The following is a 12220-nucleotide window of genomic DNA, read 5'->3' as shown; positions in this document are numbered from 1 at the left end:
GCCAGCTGGGACATGAGCAGAAGAGCTATTTAACTCCTCTGGAATAAAAACTATAGGAAGCCACAGGACTGTTCTTACCCAAAGATACATTGTCATTAGCAGTAGTCTCATAAAATATCTCTTCGGCTTGAACTCCACCATGGACCAAAACTCCATTCTGTATAAACATTTTCATGACTCATAGAATTCCCAGACATAATCACATCACCAATTTTATCTACGTTACATTTAGCTGCTAATGAATTAATCATTATAAGTTAATTTAGTCAAAATAGACTGAAATGTATAACATTTTCTTCATCAATTCATCAACACATGATTGGTGGCCACCACTGTACTACAAGTCTAGTCTGGACATGTTCTTACTAATAAAGAAAGCCTTTAAATTGCTACATATATCTGAATATATCTCTGAACTCCCAAATTAAGTATTTCTCACAGAAAAAAAAGTATTGCAGTAACACTTGTTTCGCTATACACATGTTTATTCCCTTTGTGTGTATTGGAAGAAAACCAAAAAAGGGAGGAAAAAAAGCTAATTGGACATAATGTCACACCTAACTCCAAAAATGGGGTGGACAAAATTATTGGCACCCTTAACTTAATATTTGGTTGCACACCCTTTGGAAAAAAAACACTGAAATCAGTTGATTCCTAAAACCATCAATATGCTTCTGACACATCTCACCGGGAATTGTGGACCACTCCTCCTTAGCAAACTGCTCCAGGTCTCTTACTGGAAGGGCGCCTTTTCCCAACAGCAATTTTAAGATCTTTACACAGGTGCTCAATGGGATTTAGATCTGGACTCATTGCTGGCCACTTCAGAACTCTCCAGCGCTTTGTTGCCATCCATTTCTAGGTGATTTTTGATGTATGTTTGGGGTCATTGTCCTGCTAGAAGACCCAATATCTCGGACGCAAACCCAGCTTTCTGACACTGGGGTCTACAGTGCAAAATCTATTGGTAATCCTCAGATTTCATGATGCCTCACACACATTCAAATGTAGTAAAGAAATCCCAGCGGGCGTAAAATCTTCAATTGATGTATCCTTTATTTCATCATAGCAATAGTGCAGCAATTTAACAATGGACGCGTTTTGGCCCGTCCAGCCTTTCGTCCAGCGGGACGGGCCCAAATGTGTCTATTGTTACATTGTTGCACTATTGCTATGATAAAATAAAGAATACATCAATTGAAGATTTTACGCCCGCTGGGATTTCTTTACCACATTTAAGGATTTTCCTTTCCCGTGTGGACGTCCTGTGGGGTTGAAGTGCTGACTGCTTTACTACATATCACAAACATTCAAGGCACCCAGTGCCAGAGGCAGCAAAATAACCCCAAAACATCATATATCACTGTAGTTACTGTGTTCTTTTCTTTGTAGGCCTCATTGCGTTTTCGGGAAACAGTAGAATGATGTGCTTTACCAAAAAAGCTCTATCTTGGTCTCATCTGTCCACAAGACGTTTTCCCAGAAGGATTTTGGCTTACTCAAGTTCATTTTTGCAAAATGTAGTCTTGCTTTTTTATGTCTCTGTGTCTCTGTGTCAGCAGTGGGGTCCTCCTGGGTCTCCTGCTATAGTGTTTCATTTAACATGACACTGATTCTCTCTGAGCCTGCAGGACAGCTTGAATATCTTTGGAACTTGTTTGGGGCTGCTTATCCACCATCCAGACTATCCTGCGTTGACACTTTTCATACAATTTTTCTCTTCCATCCAGGGAGATTAGCTACAGTGCCATGGGTTACAAACTTCTTGATAATGTTGCGCACTGTGGACAAAGGCAAATCTAGATCTCTGGAGATGGACTTGTAACCTTGAGATTGTTGATATTTTTCCACAATTTTGGTTCTCAAGTCCTCAGACAGTTCTCTTCTCTTTCTGTTGTCCATGCTTAGTGTGGCTCACACAGACACACAATGCAAAGACTAAGTGAACTTCTCTCCTTTTTATCTGCTTTCATGTGTGATTTTTATATTGCCCACACTTGTTACTTGCCCCAGGTGGGTTAAAAAGAGCATCACATGCTTGAAACAATTTATTTATCCACAATTTTGAAAGGGTGCCAATAATTTTGTCCAGCCCATTATTGGAGTTTGGTGTGACATTGCGTCCAATTTGCTTTTTTTCCTCCCTTTTTGGGTTTTGTTCCAATACAAACAAAGGGAATAAACAGGTGTATAGCAAAACATGTGTTACTGCAATACTTTTCTGTGAGAAATACTTCATTTTCTTGAAAAATTTCAGGAGTGCCAACATTTACAGCCATGACTGTATGCAGTATGCAATTGAAGGTATCTTTCAGACTGATTGACTTAGATGCCCATGTGGCCATGGCAGTTACAATTCTATTTAGCACTTACGTGCCATGAGGGCATCCATGTAGTGCCTCTAAGCCAGTCAGGCCAAGAGGCATCATTATTTGCACAGAATGTATGCTTTGAACTTTTGACCCAAATGGGGATTTTCAAAAACATCTACTAGCTGCTCAAAGGGTACAGTGCGGTCGTAATCCTTTATAACCAGCTGTGGTCAAAAACCACGCTGCCAATTAGACCGCAGCAGCATGATATTTACCTTATGTGGACCGCACTGTATAGGCAGTCTGAATTCTTTATGGCTGTGCGGTATTGAATGTTGCACGGTTCTTGATTCCAGCTGGCTGTGACCCAACAGGGTCACAACTGAGCCCTGAGATCATACCCCTGAAGGTATCATTGGGTGACATACCCCTTTAAATGTATAATCTCAGTGTTTCTTTTTATTTAAATATGCAAATGTATATGATTATTTCATGGACAAAGCCCCTAAATTTCACGTTCCCACATCCACCATTGTTTTTGTCAATTCTCTTATTATTTTTATAAAGAAAGTCAATTTTTTTTAATAACATACAGATTTAATCTACTAATCTCATTGGTAGGGCTATCCCTACTTGTATAGTATCTAAATGTGTTATAGTGTAAAATAAATATTTTTTCTGTGTATTATAATGCCCCTTTTCTGTATACTGGTGAAAACATGAACAAGTAATATTGTAGAAAAGTTAGTTATTGTAGATATATATATTTTTAACTACATAAGGTAAATCTTAACATTTGAGCTTTTATAAGGGGAACCCACATGTCAGATTTTCTACTGAAATTTTGTATGGCTGAAAAGTTATTCAAAGCATCTAATTGGTGTTATTTCTGCTACTTGTGCATATATTTCTGTAAGCCCATCCAGATAAATGGAACAGTTTAACAAATCTGCCGCATGTGAATTTACCCTGGGTCACGTTCAAGGTTTGCTAACTAAAGTATGCAAATATCTGGAGTTTTCCTATGAATGTGCTTAAGTATTTAGACTTTTTGAGTCTAAGTTGGCAAATTGTGCTGTTTGCACAGCATGATGGTACGTGGAAAAAAGAAATAATATCCTTAATTGGACCACAGGGGGATTGTAGTATTTGAGAGCACAGACCTCAAATGATTTTCAACTATTTAGTTGAGTGCTTGAAAGATGGTGGCTTATTTGCTATACTCTCCTGACACCTTTGACAGAATGGTCAAGAATATCTATAGTTCGAGCCAGTGGGTTATCGTTAATTTTAGGTAAAATTTACAGCTATGTACTACAGTAATACTTTGGGCTTTATGCTAGGCGAGGGTTAATATATAGACATATGAGTAGCAGCCTCATCCTGCAATAGAAGTTGTCTCAGAGTTCCAATATAAATCTCTCCACTCTCTACTACTAAAAGTAAAATTTTGAAGAAAAAACCCCATTTCCCTCCCAAAAATACCACACATATTGTATGCCATTCGATGTTTTAGAAGAAGCATGGAAATTACTGGCTCAGTCACATTTGACCACGTTATGTCTGCATAGAGATAGGTCTCCTGCTGAGAGAATGAGTGCTATCTACAGCAAAGACTGTAAATGCTTTGGAACAATATTATAAATGTCTCTATTCATGGTTTGCTTTCTGGCATTTATCTTTTTGAACACAGGAGGGCAGTGCTTATGCTCCTGCATTGTTTTTTTTCCCCACATGTCCATAAAGGCTATTTTGACTAGGGCAAGGCATGTGCCTTCTGCTGTTAGTGCAATTTTTTGGCAAGTTTAAAGCAGAGTGCATAGATTGGAAATTGATAATGTGCATAAGGGCATACGTTTACTTGTTTGCAAGATTCAGATGGTTGAGGAGTGTGCGTGAATCGATGAATCTGCACCTGCCTTCACATGCAAGATTTTGCTTTTTCAGAGTGATGTTGAGTAGAGTATTTAGAAGTATAACATAATTGCAATTCGTGTTTTTTTTGTGTCCCTAATTAATGTTTTTGCTTTTTTTAGCGAGCTTTAAAATGCATTGATCAGGTGTATAAATTTCTATTGAATTCACAGAAAAGGGTAAAGTCTTATTAAAATAGAATTTTAATATATGCTATACAAATCTCGAGTGCTAAATAAACTTCAACAAACTCCTATTGTGTACATAATGGTACTATGAACTGTAGTAAGACATCCCCCTAAATAATGTCCCTCAAGTCCATCCCAATGCATTTTATTAGCCATATGGACAGACTCATTAAACCCCAAAAAATTAAGGGGTTGTCCAGATGTAAAAGATATAAACAAACATACTCACCTTACTGGTACTCCTCTGCCCCTTTTCAACACGTTCTTCTACTTAAATGACCACTCAGCCAATCACTGGCTGAGGCAGATAAACATGGCAGTCACTGACTGGCTGAACAGTCATTTCCTGCATGTTAAGAGGGACCAGAAAGTGAAGGCCAGTAGGGACCCGGGACAGGAGCTGCAGAAGATTGGCAAGGTAAGTGTCACGACGGGGAGAGGGGAAATCCTCCCCATCGCGCAATGTCCTTTGCTACCGGGCTACAAAACAGGGAAAAGGGAGCTGGTCACCTCCTAAAACTTCCCTCAACAGGCCCTAGTCTCCTAGCTGTATGAGCCCTCTTCAAAGGTAAGGGGACTCATACCCACGTGCCTAGAAGTCTAAGTATTCCTGCATTGCCCTACAGCTGGTGACAGGGCAGAGAACACCTGTTCATCCAGGACATGGATGACAGGCATCTCCAGAGGCCCAGTAGCTGGCAGGGTGCAAGACTATAAACAGTACGGCAGGTAAAGAGCACAACAACACCACAAATGCTATCAACTCTTACCTGCCGCAGCCGAGATGGAAGGACGGCACGAACAACAACCCAGACCTCCCTGTGGCTACAAGAAACATGGAGGTTCCAGGCTGGGAAGCACACAGTCTTGCCTATTGCTTAAACCCCTCCAGTGCAACATACACACACCAAAAGTGACACGTCAAGCAGCCATGCTGGTAATAACACCACAAATACCAGACATAGCACACCACACTAGACGTACAACAAAACCAGAGAGGAAGGGTATAGGAAACAGACACAAATAATAACAATAACAACTAAGGGTGGCTCACACAGCATGACACATTCAGCCAGGGAGCCGAGCTCCAACACAGACTGACAACAAGCAAACTCAAAACTGACCTCAGGCTCCACCACACCAACATATAAGGAGGCCTGAGGTCACACCCACCACACTCCAACAAGTTTAACCCCGTGCACCCCAAAACAGGGAAAACACCATACCCAGGGAAAATGCCTCACATGCAAACACTGTTGCCAACAGCAACCACACGTGTAGACACAGAGTCACGACTTAACCAAGGGTCGTGACAGTAAGTATGACTAATTCTATTATTTTATACCCCTGTGAAAATTTTAATCGGCTTGTAAATCCCTTTAAATGTTACTTGAAAAATGCTGCACAATGTATCTGGAGTGTTAAAGGGGTTGTGTAACGATTTCTATTGGTGACCTATTCTCAAGTCTCATGTGCAGCACCTGAAACTACAGATACTGAAAGCCTGTGCTAGCATTTCTCCTGCGGTGTTGCTATCAGTGTGTGAAGAGTGGGAGAAGAGAGTTGCATTGACAATCCAACACAATGGGCAGCACATTGAACACATTTTAAAAGTAGTCAGAAACTTGTAAATAACTCATGAAAGAATAAAGTTACGTTAAAACCAAGCACACCATTGTTTTTGTTTGATGTGTCACATGACCCTCTTCCTATTGAAAAAAACAAAAGTTGGATTCAAAATGTCCGACTTCAAAATGGCCGCCATGGTCACCACCCATCTTGAAAAGTTTCCCCCCTCACATATACTAATGTGCCACAAACAGGAAGTTAATATCACCAACCATTCCCATTTTATTAAGGTGTATCCATATAAATGGCCCACCCTGTAGATTCAATCCATATCAATGACAAGAGCAAATAATAGGCTTCATTAAAATAAATGATTTTATAGGGCATAGTGATTTGAGTGTTTTCTGTGACCAACTACAAAGTCGTTTCATCATTGGCTTTTGTTAATTAATGTGCATTCATATAAAATCGTCAGGTTATATGCAGAGTACAACATTGCCTGATTCATATACATTGTGTGAAAGAGACTTAAAGTGTATACTTTTAAGTTTGATATAAAATACTCTAAGCATATGTACTTATGCAGTCATTTATCAAACTGGTGTAAAGTAGACCTGGCTTAGTTGCCCATAGCAACCCGTCAGATTCCACCTTTTATTTTTTTGGAAAATGAAAGAAGGAATCTGGTTGCTGTGGGCAACTAAGCCAGTTCTACTTTACACCAGTTTGATAAATGACCCCGTTATTTTCTAATGTATAATCACCAAAGAAAATGCCCCCAAATACATACAACCTGTACATTTAAGTAGAGCAAACATCTGCAGATTATAATCGAGGAGGGCTGACCAGATTGCGTAGAGCATGACAGCTAAAGATGACCAACCTTCTTTCTGTAGAGATTTTACTTAGATTTTCAGTGGAAGAATTTGTTTCTTTTCTCCTGATGGTTATTCATGGTCAGCTAAATGCTTCGATCACTACATTTAATAGCACCATCACACAATCATTTTTAGTTTTTAATTAATTTAATTTACATGACACACTACAAAACTGACTTATTATTAAGATGACTGCTACATAAGATAGCATTTATGCTTCAGGTTTAAGTATGACTGACTCATTTTGAAGAAAGTTTTAAACTCTATGTAACGGACCGTTTCAGCAGACAAGGGGTTAAAATCCGTTTAGGTGATATGCCCCTTTCTGAGAGACAGGCACAGCTACTGCAGAACACCAAACTCCCGAACTGGATACAAAATAGCACTCCAAACTGGAACCTCTCGAATAGCTGCTAGCAAACGAACAGGAAAAGCATACAATCAGCTTACACTCCTGGCAATCAGTCTCTAACAGCATACAGGGAATCCCCCCAATAACGAGACAAGGCTCCGTGTTGAGGGTCAAGCAGTGGTCTGACTGTACTTCAGGTACAGCCTCTTTTATTCATAAAAAAACAAACATAGTACTGCCCACAGGGTTTTGAAATCCAACCAATCAATATCTTACAACACACACAATGCAAGTACAGCAAACAATCGTTCACGCCCCCTAGAGGACCAGAAGGGAGACTGCGACACAGAACAGATACAACACATCCCCACAATGCATCATGGTTTCCTCCTCTGTGTCCCGGAGACAACCGAGGGCAATCCAATTATCTCTCAGGACAAAGGGAGATCGCCAATACACATGTAGAGACAACAGGACAGACATCACCATTTAAACACACAATGGGACAATGGCACAATGGGATAATAGAAACACACCCAGCATATTCCTCCCAAGATGACAAGTTACACTTATTATAAATTGTTACAACTTTGTGAGGTTACATTGTCCATACATATAACTTACATCAATTTAAACAGTATAACTTGGGGACAAACCTATCTAAAATTCCCTGGAATAGGTTCAGGGGTTTAAAAGTTAGTATGGGCCATAATCCTGAGGCAAGAGGCGTTTAAACAGGCCTCTCCAAAACCCAGTGGCGAGGTTGGTTTCGCCACACTCTACTAAGACTTAACTGTGTTCCAAAGGCTAAAAATAAGTTAGCCCAGCTGAGCCAGGATTTTATTTTCATAAATGGTGATGTTTAGTATTTTCTATGCACCTTTGACAACATGTATTGACGGTTAAACAATAAGGTTGGAGGGATAAAAAATTTAGCTTGAATAATGCCAGTTGGGTTGTCTATATAGATATTGAATTGTAGTATCCTACACCGAAAAGTCCATGCCTATGACCTTCATAGCTGTATGTTTCAATGCATGAATTTCTTTTATGACAGGGACTTTAGAACGTCATGAAACAGGTGAAATGGCAAAAGCGATCCTTACAGCTTGTGATGATTTTGCCACTAATGTAAAGGACTCCATGATGACCACTTTCCATGAGACTCCACGACACAGTAAAGCAACTTTCAAGTCGTCAAGTTCTAACAAACTTGGAGCCCTCTCTCACAATCTAATGCATCTTCCTGAGAAGTCATCGAACAAAGTAAGAAAACAGTATATTTATCATTATATACGGTTATTGTTATAAAATGATATATACGATTTAGATTAAATGATTAAATGTATAGAGAATTACAGGCTTGCAGGGAGCCTTCATTGTAGGGATTTTCCAAACTTTCCAAACTTTTTTGGCTTACATCCCTTGACTGCCCAATGCAAATGGTTCCATTGTCCTCTTACAGTTATTATTTACTTGGCCTTATTGGTCATCGGTGATGTTAGTATATACAGTATAGAATTGCTGCAACAGTCATGTATCAAACATGTCTTTTCATTGCTAAGCCAGCCCGAGAAAAATGTATTGAACCATAAAGGTGGGAGAGAGTAGAGACCATTAATTTGGAAAGTGACTATGCATCATGTGCAAATTTTATTTTAGCCAATATACATATATATATATATATATATATATATTCTGGGAGTCGGGTGCCCACCTATCCCTTGGTTGAACTTGATGGACGTCTTTTTCAACCGTATCAACTATGTAATATACATGCTGTTTCATGTATAATACATTTGATTGTATCTCATGTTGCAAATTATTTAGACACATCAGGGCAGATTTACAATCACAGGGGCTCAGGCTGGATGATACATCTTGTCTAACTCTAAACCAACTGGTTGATTTACTTTGAGACAGAATTTCTCTCTAGGATTGTGATGGAATTTTGGCACAAAGGGTACATCTTAGGCCATGCCCCCTTTTCATATTTCCACTTTTTGGAGCAATATATAGTACTCCAAAATTTATGTTCACTCACATAGTGCTAACACTCCACTATTATATCCACACATTTTCTACCATTTCATTATGGGCACCTACCGTAGATCATAAGATCCCTGTATGACCAACAGGCCAGCCACTGCTCTTGAGTATTGACAGGATGTTACTTTTTCTAGTGTGGTTGACTTGCAGCAGGATTACATCATCACTTATCGAATCCCCCCTAGCAAATCCCTCCCTTCCCCGCCAAGCTTAATCCTCCAAATATTAAGTATTTCAAATTATATAATTTCTGCCTCATTTAAGAGACCAGAAGACTAGAGAGCATTTATAGAAAAATGTAATTAGTGCTGATTTATGAAGACAATTTTAGACTTTGTTTGCAAATGGTGGATGAGCTATGAGGTTTGTTGAGATTTTGTACAAATTCTAGCACAAAGCTATGGTTGTAATAAAATGATTCAACTGTAATGTATGAACCTAGCCTAAGGCAATTGCATTAAGAGTTTTCACACATTACAGCTATGTTTTGATATATTTAAGGCAACTTTCACACTAGAGTTTTTTGCTGATCCGTCATGGATCTGCAAAAACGCTTCCATTACAATAATATAACCGTATGCATCCGTCATGAATGGATCCAGTTGTATTATGTATTTTATAACCATGACGAATCTGTCTTGAACACCATTAAAAGTCAATAGGGGACAGATCAGTTTTCTATTGTGTAAGAGAAAACGGATCTGTCCCCATTGACTTACATTGTGTGCCAGGACTGATCCGTTTGGCTCCACTTCGTCAGGCATACAGCAAAACGCTGCAGGCAGCGTTTTGGTGTCTGCCTCCAGAGCGGAATGGTGACTGAATGGCGGCAAACTGATGCACTCTGAGTCGATCCTTTTCCATTCAGAATGCATTAGGGCAAAACTGATCAGTTTTGGACCGCTTGTGAGAGCCCTGAACGGATCTTACAAACGGAAAGCCAAAACGCTGTGTGAAAGTAGCCTAAAGTGTAGACTTTATACTATTGTTTTAGCCTTTTGTATATTCTTTTTTATCAGTTTCTTTTTTGGATAATATTCAGCTAAGCACAATTATGGTATGTTAACTGTTTAAAGGATATGATTTTTCACTAATGCAAAAGAGGTTACATGAGAAAATTGGGTGGCTACATTTTAGTTTTACAACTTTTATGGATAAATAAATTAGAAGGTAATCCAGATTATACAGTGCCTCCAACCTTGAGCACGTAGCGTGCCAGACATTTTCAATTATATCAACTTTACAATTTAGGACTTTAGAACTGGATTCTGGAAATGATTGTTGAGCTCAGCAAATCTGTGTCCTTTTGTTTACCTCCAGGATACAGAATCCTTTAGTGTAAGAACATCTAGACATATAAGTCTATATTAGTATCTAAAACCATCTATGAGGCACTCTGTGTCCTACTGTAAATGTCTTTCAGAATGACAACCCTAGGGGCAATTAACTGATCACCGCTGGTCTGGCTCCTCTTATGGCATACAGTTGATTTCTGCTGAGAAAAGCCACAGCCAGCCAGGCATTTCAAATGTAGTTTTGCATGGCAGCCATTCAGATATATGACTGTCCAAGTAATACACATAAAAGGACAGCTTGAGTCCACCAGAACGGGAGACTGGGCCTCTGTACAGGCTCATAGAAGGGGGTCCAGATTGGGGATCCTCTCTATGATATTCATATACCCTAATACAGCATATGGAAAGGGTCTGTCATCACGAAACCCACTACCGTCAACCTAGTATATAGTTCTAAGGAAACATTTTTCTTTCAGTAGTCCATTGACTTGAGCTATACCCAATAATCAATACATTTAAAATGCTAAATCATACACTCCTAATATTCTGTTTAATGTGGTAGCTGATCATGTTTAAGAACCAGAGACAGAAATAGAGCCAATGATGGGAATGGATTCCGCCATTGTCACAAAATATACAGATCATGCACAAAGCTGTATTGAAGCTGTGTTTCCTTAGGCTCATGATATATTGCACAGTATGACATTGCACTATGTACCATATTGTGGGCTGCATAGTTCTGTGTGGGATGCCGCCTCCCATGCTTCAGTATTTATTTTAAGACTCTGCATATTACTATATTTTTTGTACACTGGTATGCATGGCCACACTGAAACTGTTTATCTTTAGTTAGATAAACATTGTGGGTGGAGTAGTGCATTAATCATGCAAATAAAATTGAATTTTCATTGACTTTCACTGGGCACATTGATTTTTGGTCCCTGGGAGCCTCTAGTACTGACAGTTTTTATTATAAAGTGTGAGCACTATGTATGCTGATGCTAGGAAAAGCTATATTATATTAGAGTAGAACTCTGTTAATATTGTTTATATTGACACAATTTATGGTCACAGATTGGCTGTAAATGATTTAGGGTGGATTTACACTTTATAGGTTTTTGGACATTTTTTGCTATGTTTTTAATAGCATTTTTTTGCTGTTTTTATGTGGCCTGATGTCACTTTAAAGCCTATAGTGAATTATAAAATTCACTACAGATAAAGCAGTTTTTGTATGGCTTTTGTAGTTTTAATATATATATATATATATATATATATATATATATATATATATATATATTTTTTTTTTTTGCATTTTTTGGTCAACCGCTGTTCTGGGTATGGCTTTTGCTTTTGTATTTTTTATTTTTTTTGCATTTTTGGGGGGTCTTTTTGTCAACACCTGTTCTGGATATGGTGTTTTTCTTAAGACATTTTTTTCCATAGAATTCTGTGAAGTGAAAAAACATCTGAAAGGAACACCTGATCTAAATATACAGTTACTATATACAGTTACAGAAAAAATGCTAAAAAAAAAGGATTACAAAAGGTGAAAGAAATTGGTTGAAAACTTATTTTAAAAAATGGCACTGAAAAAAAGCAGGCAAAAAAAAATATGCCTGAATGTTTCATTCAGGCATATTTTTTTTGCCTGCTTTTTTCA

General features: G+C 38.6%; 1 protein-coding gene across 1 annotated transcript in view; it reads left to right on the top strand.

Moving 5' to 3' along the window:
* Positions 1 to 12220, top strand: part of WDR72 (WD repeat domain 72) — a 255749-nt gene that overhangs the window by 134479 nt on the left and 109050 nt on the right. The window contains exon 14 of the mRNA XM_044277077.1: positions 8271 to 8479. Coding sequence (XP_044133012.1) covers positions 8271 to 8479 — 209 coding nt within the window. The remainder of the gene's footprint in view (positions 1 to 8270; positions 8480 to 12220) is intronic.

Source organism: Bufo gargarizans, chromosome 2 (genome assembly GCF_014858855.1).
Source record: "Bufo gargarizans isolate SCDJY-AF-19 chromosome 2, ASM1485885v1, whole genome shotgun sequence".
Taxonomy (NCBI): domain Eukaryota; kingdom Metazoa; phylum Chordata; class Amphibia; order Anura; family Bufonidae; genus Bufo; species Bufo gargarizans.
This window is presented reverse-complemented; position numbering and strand designations above follow the sequence as displayed.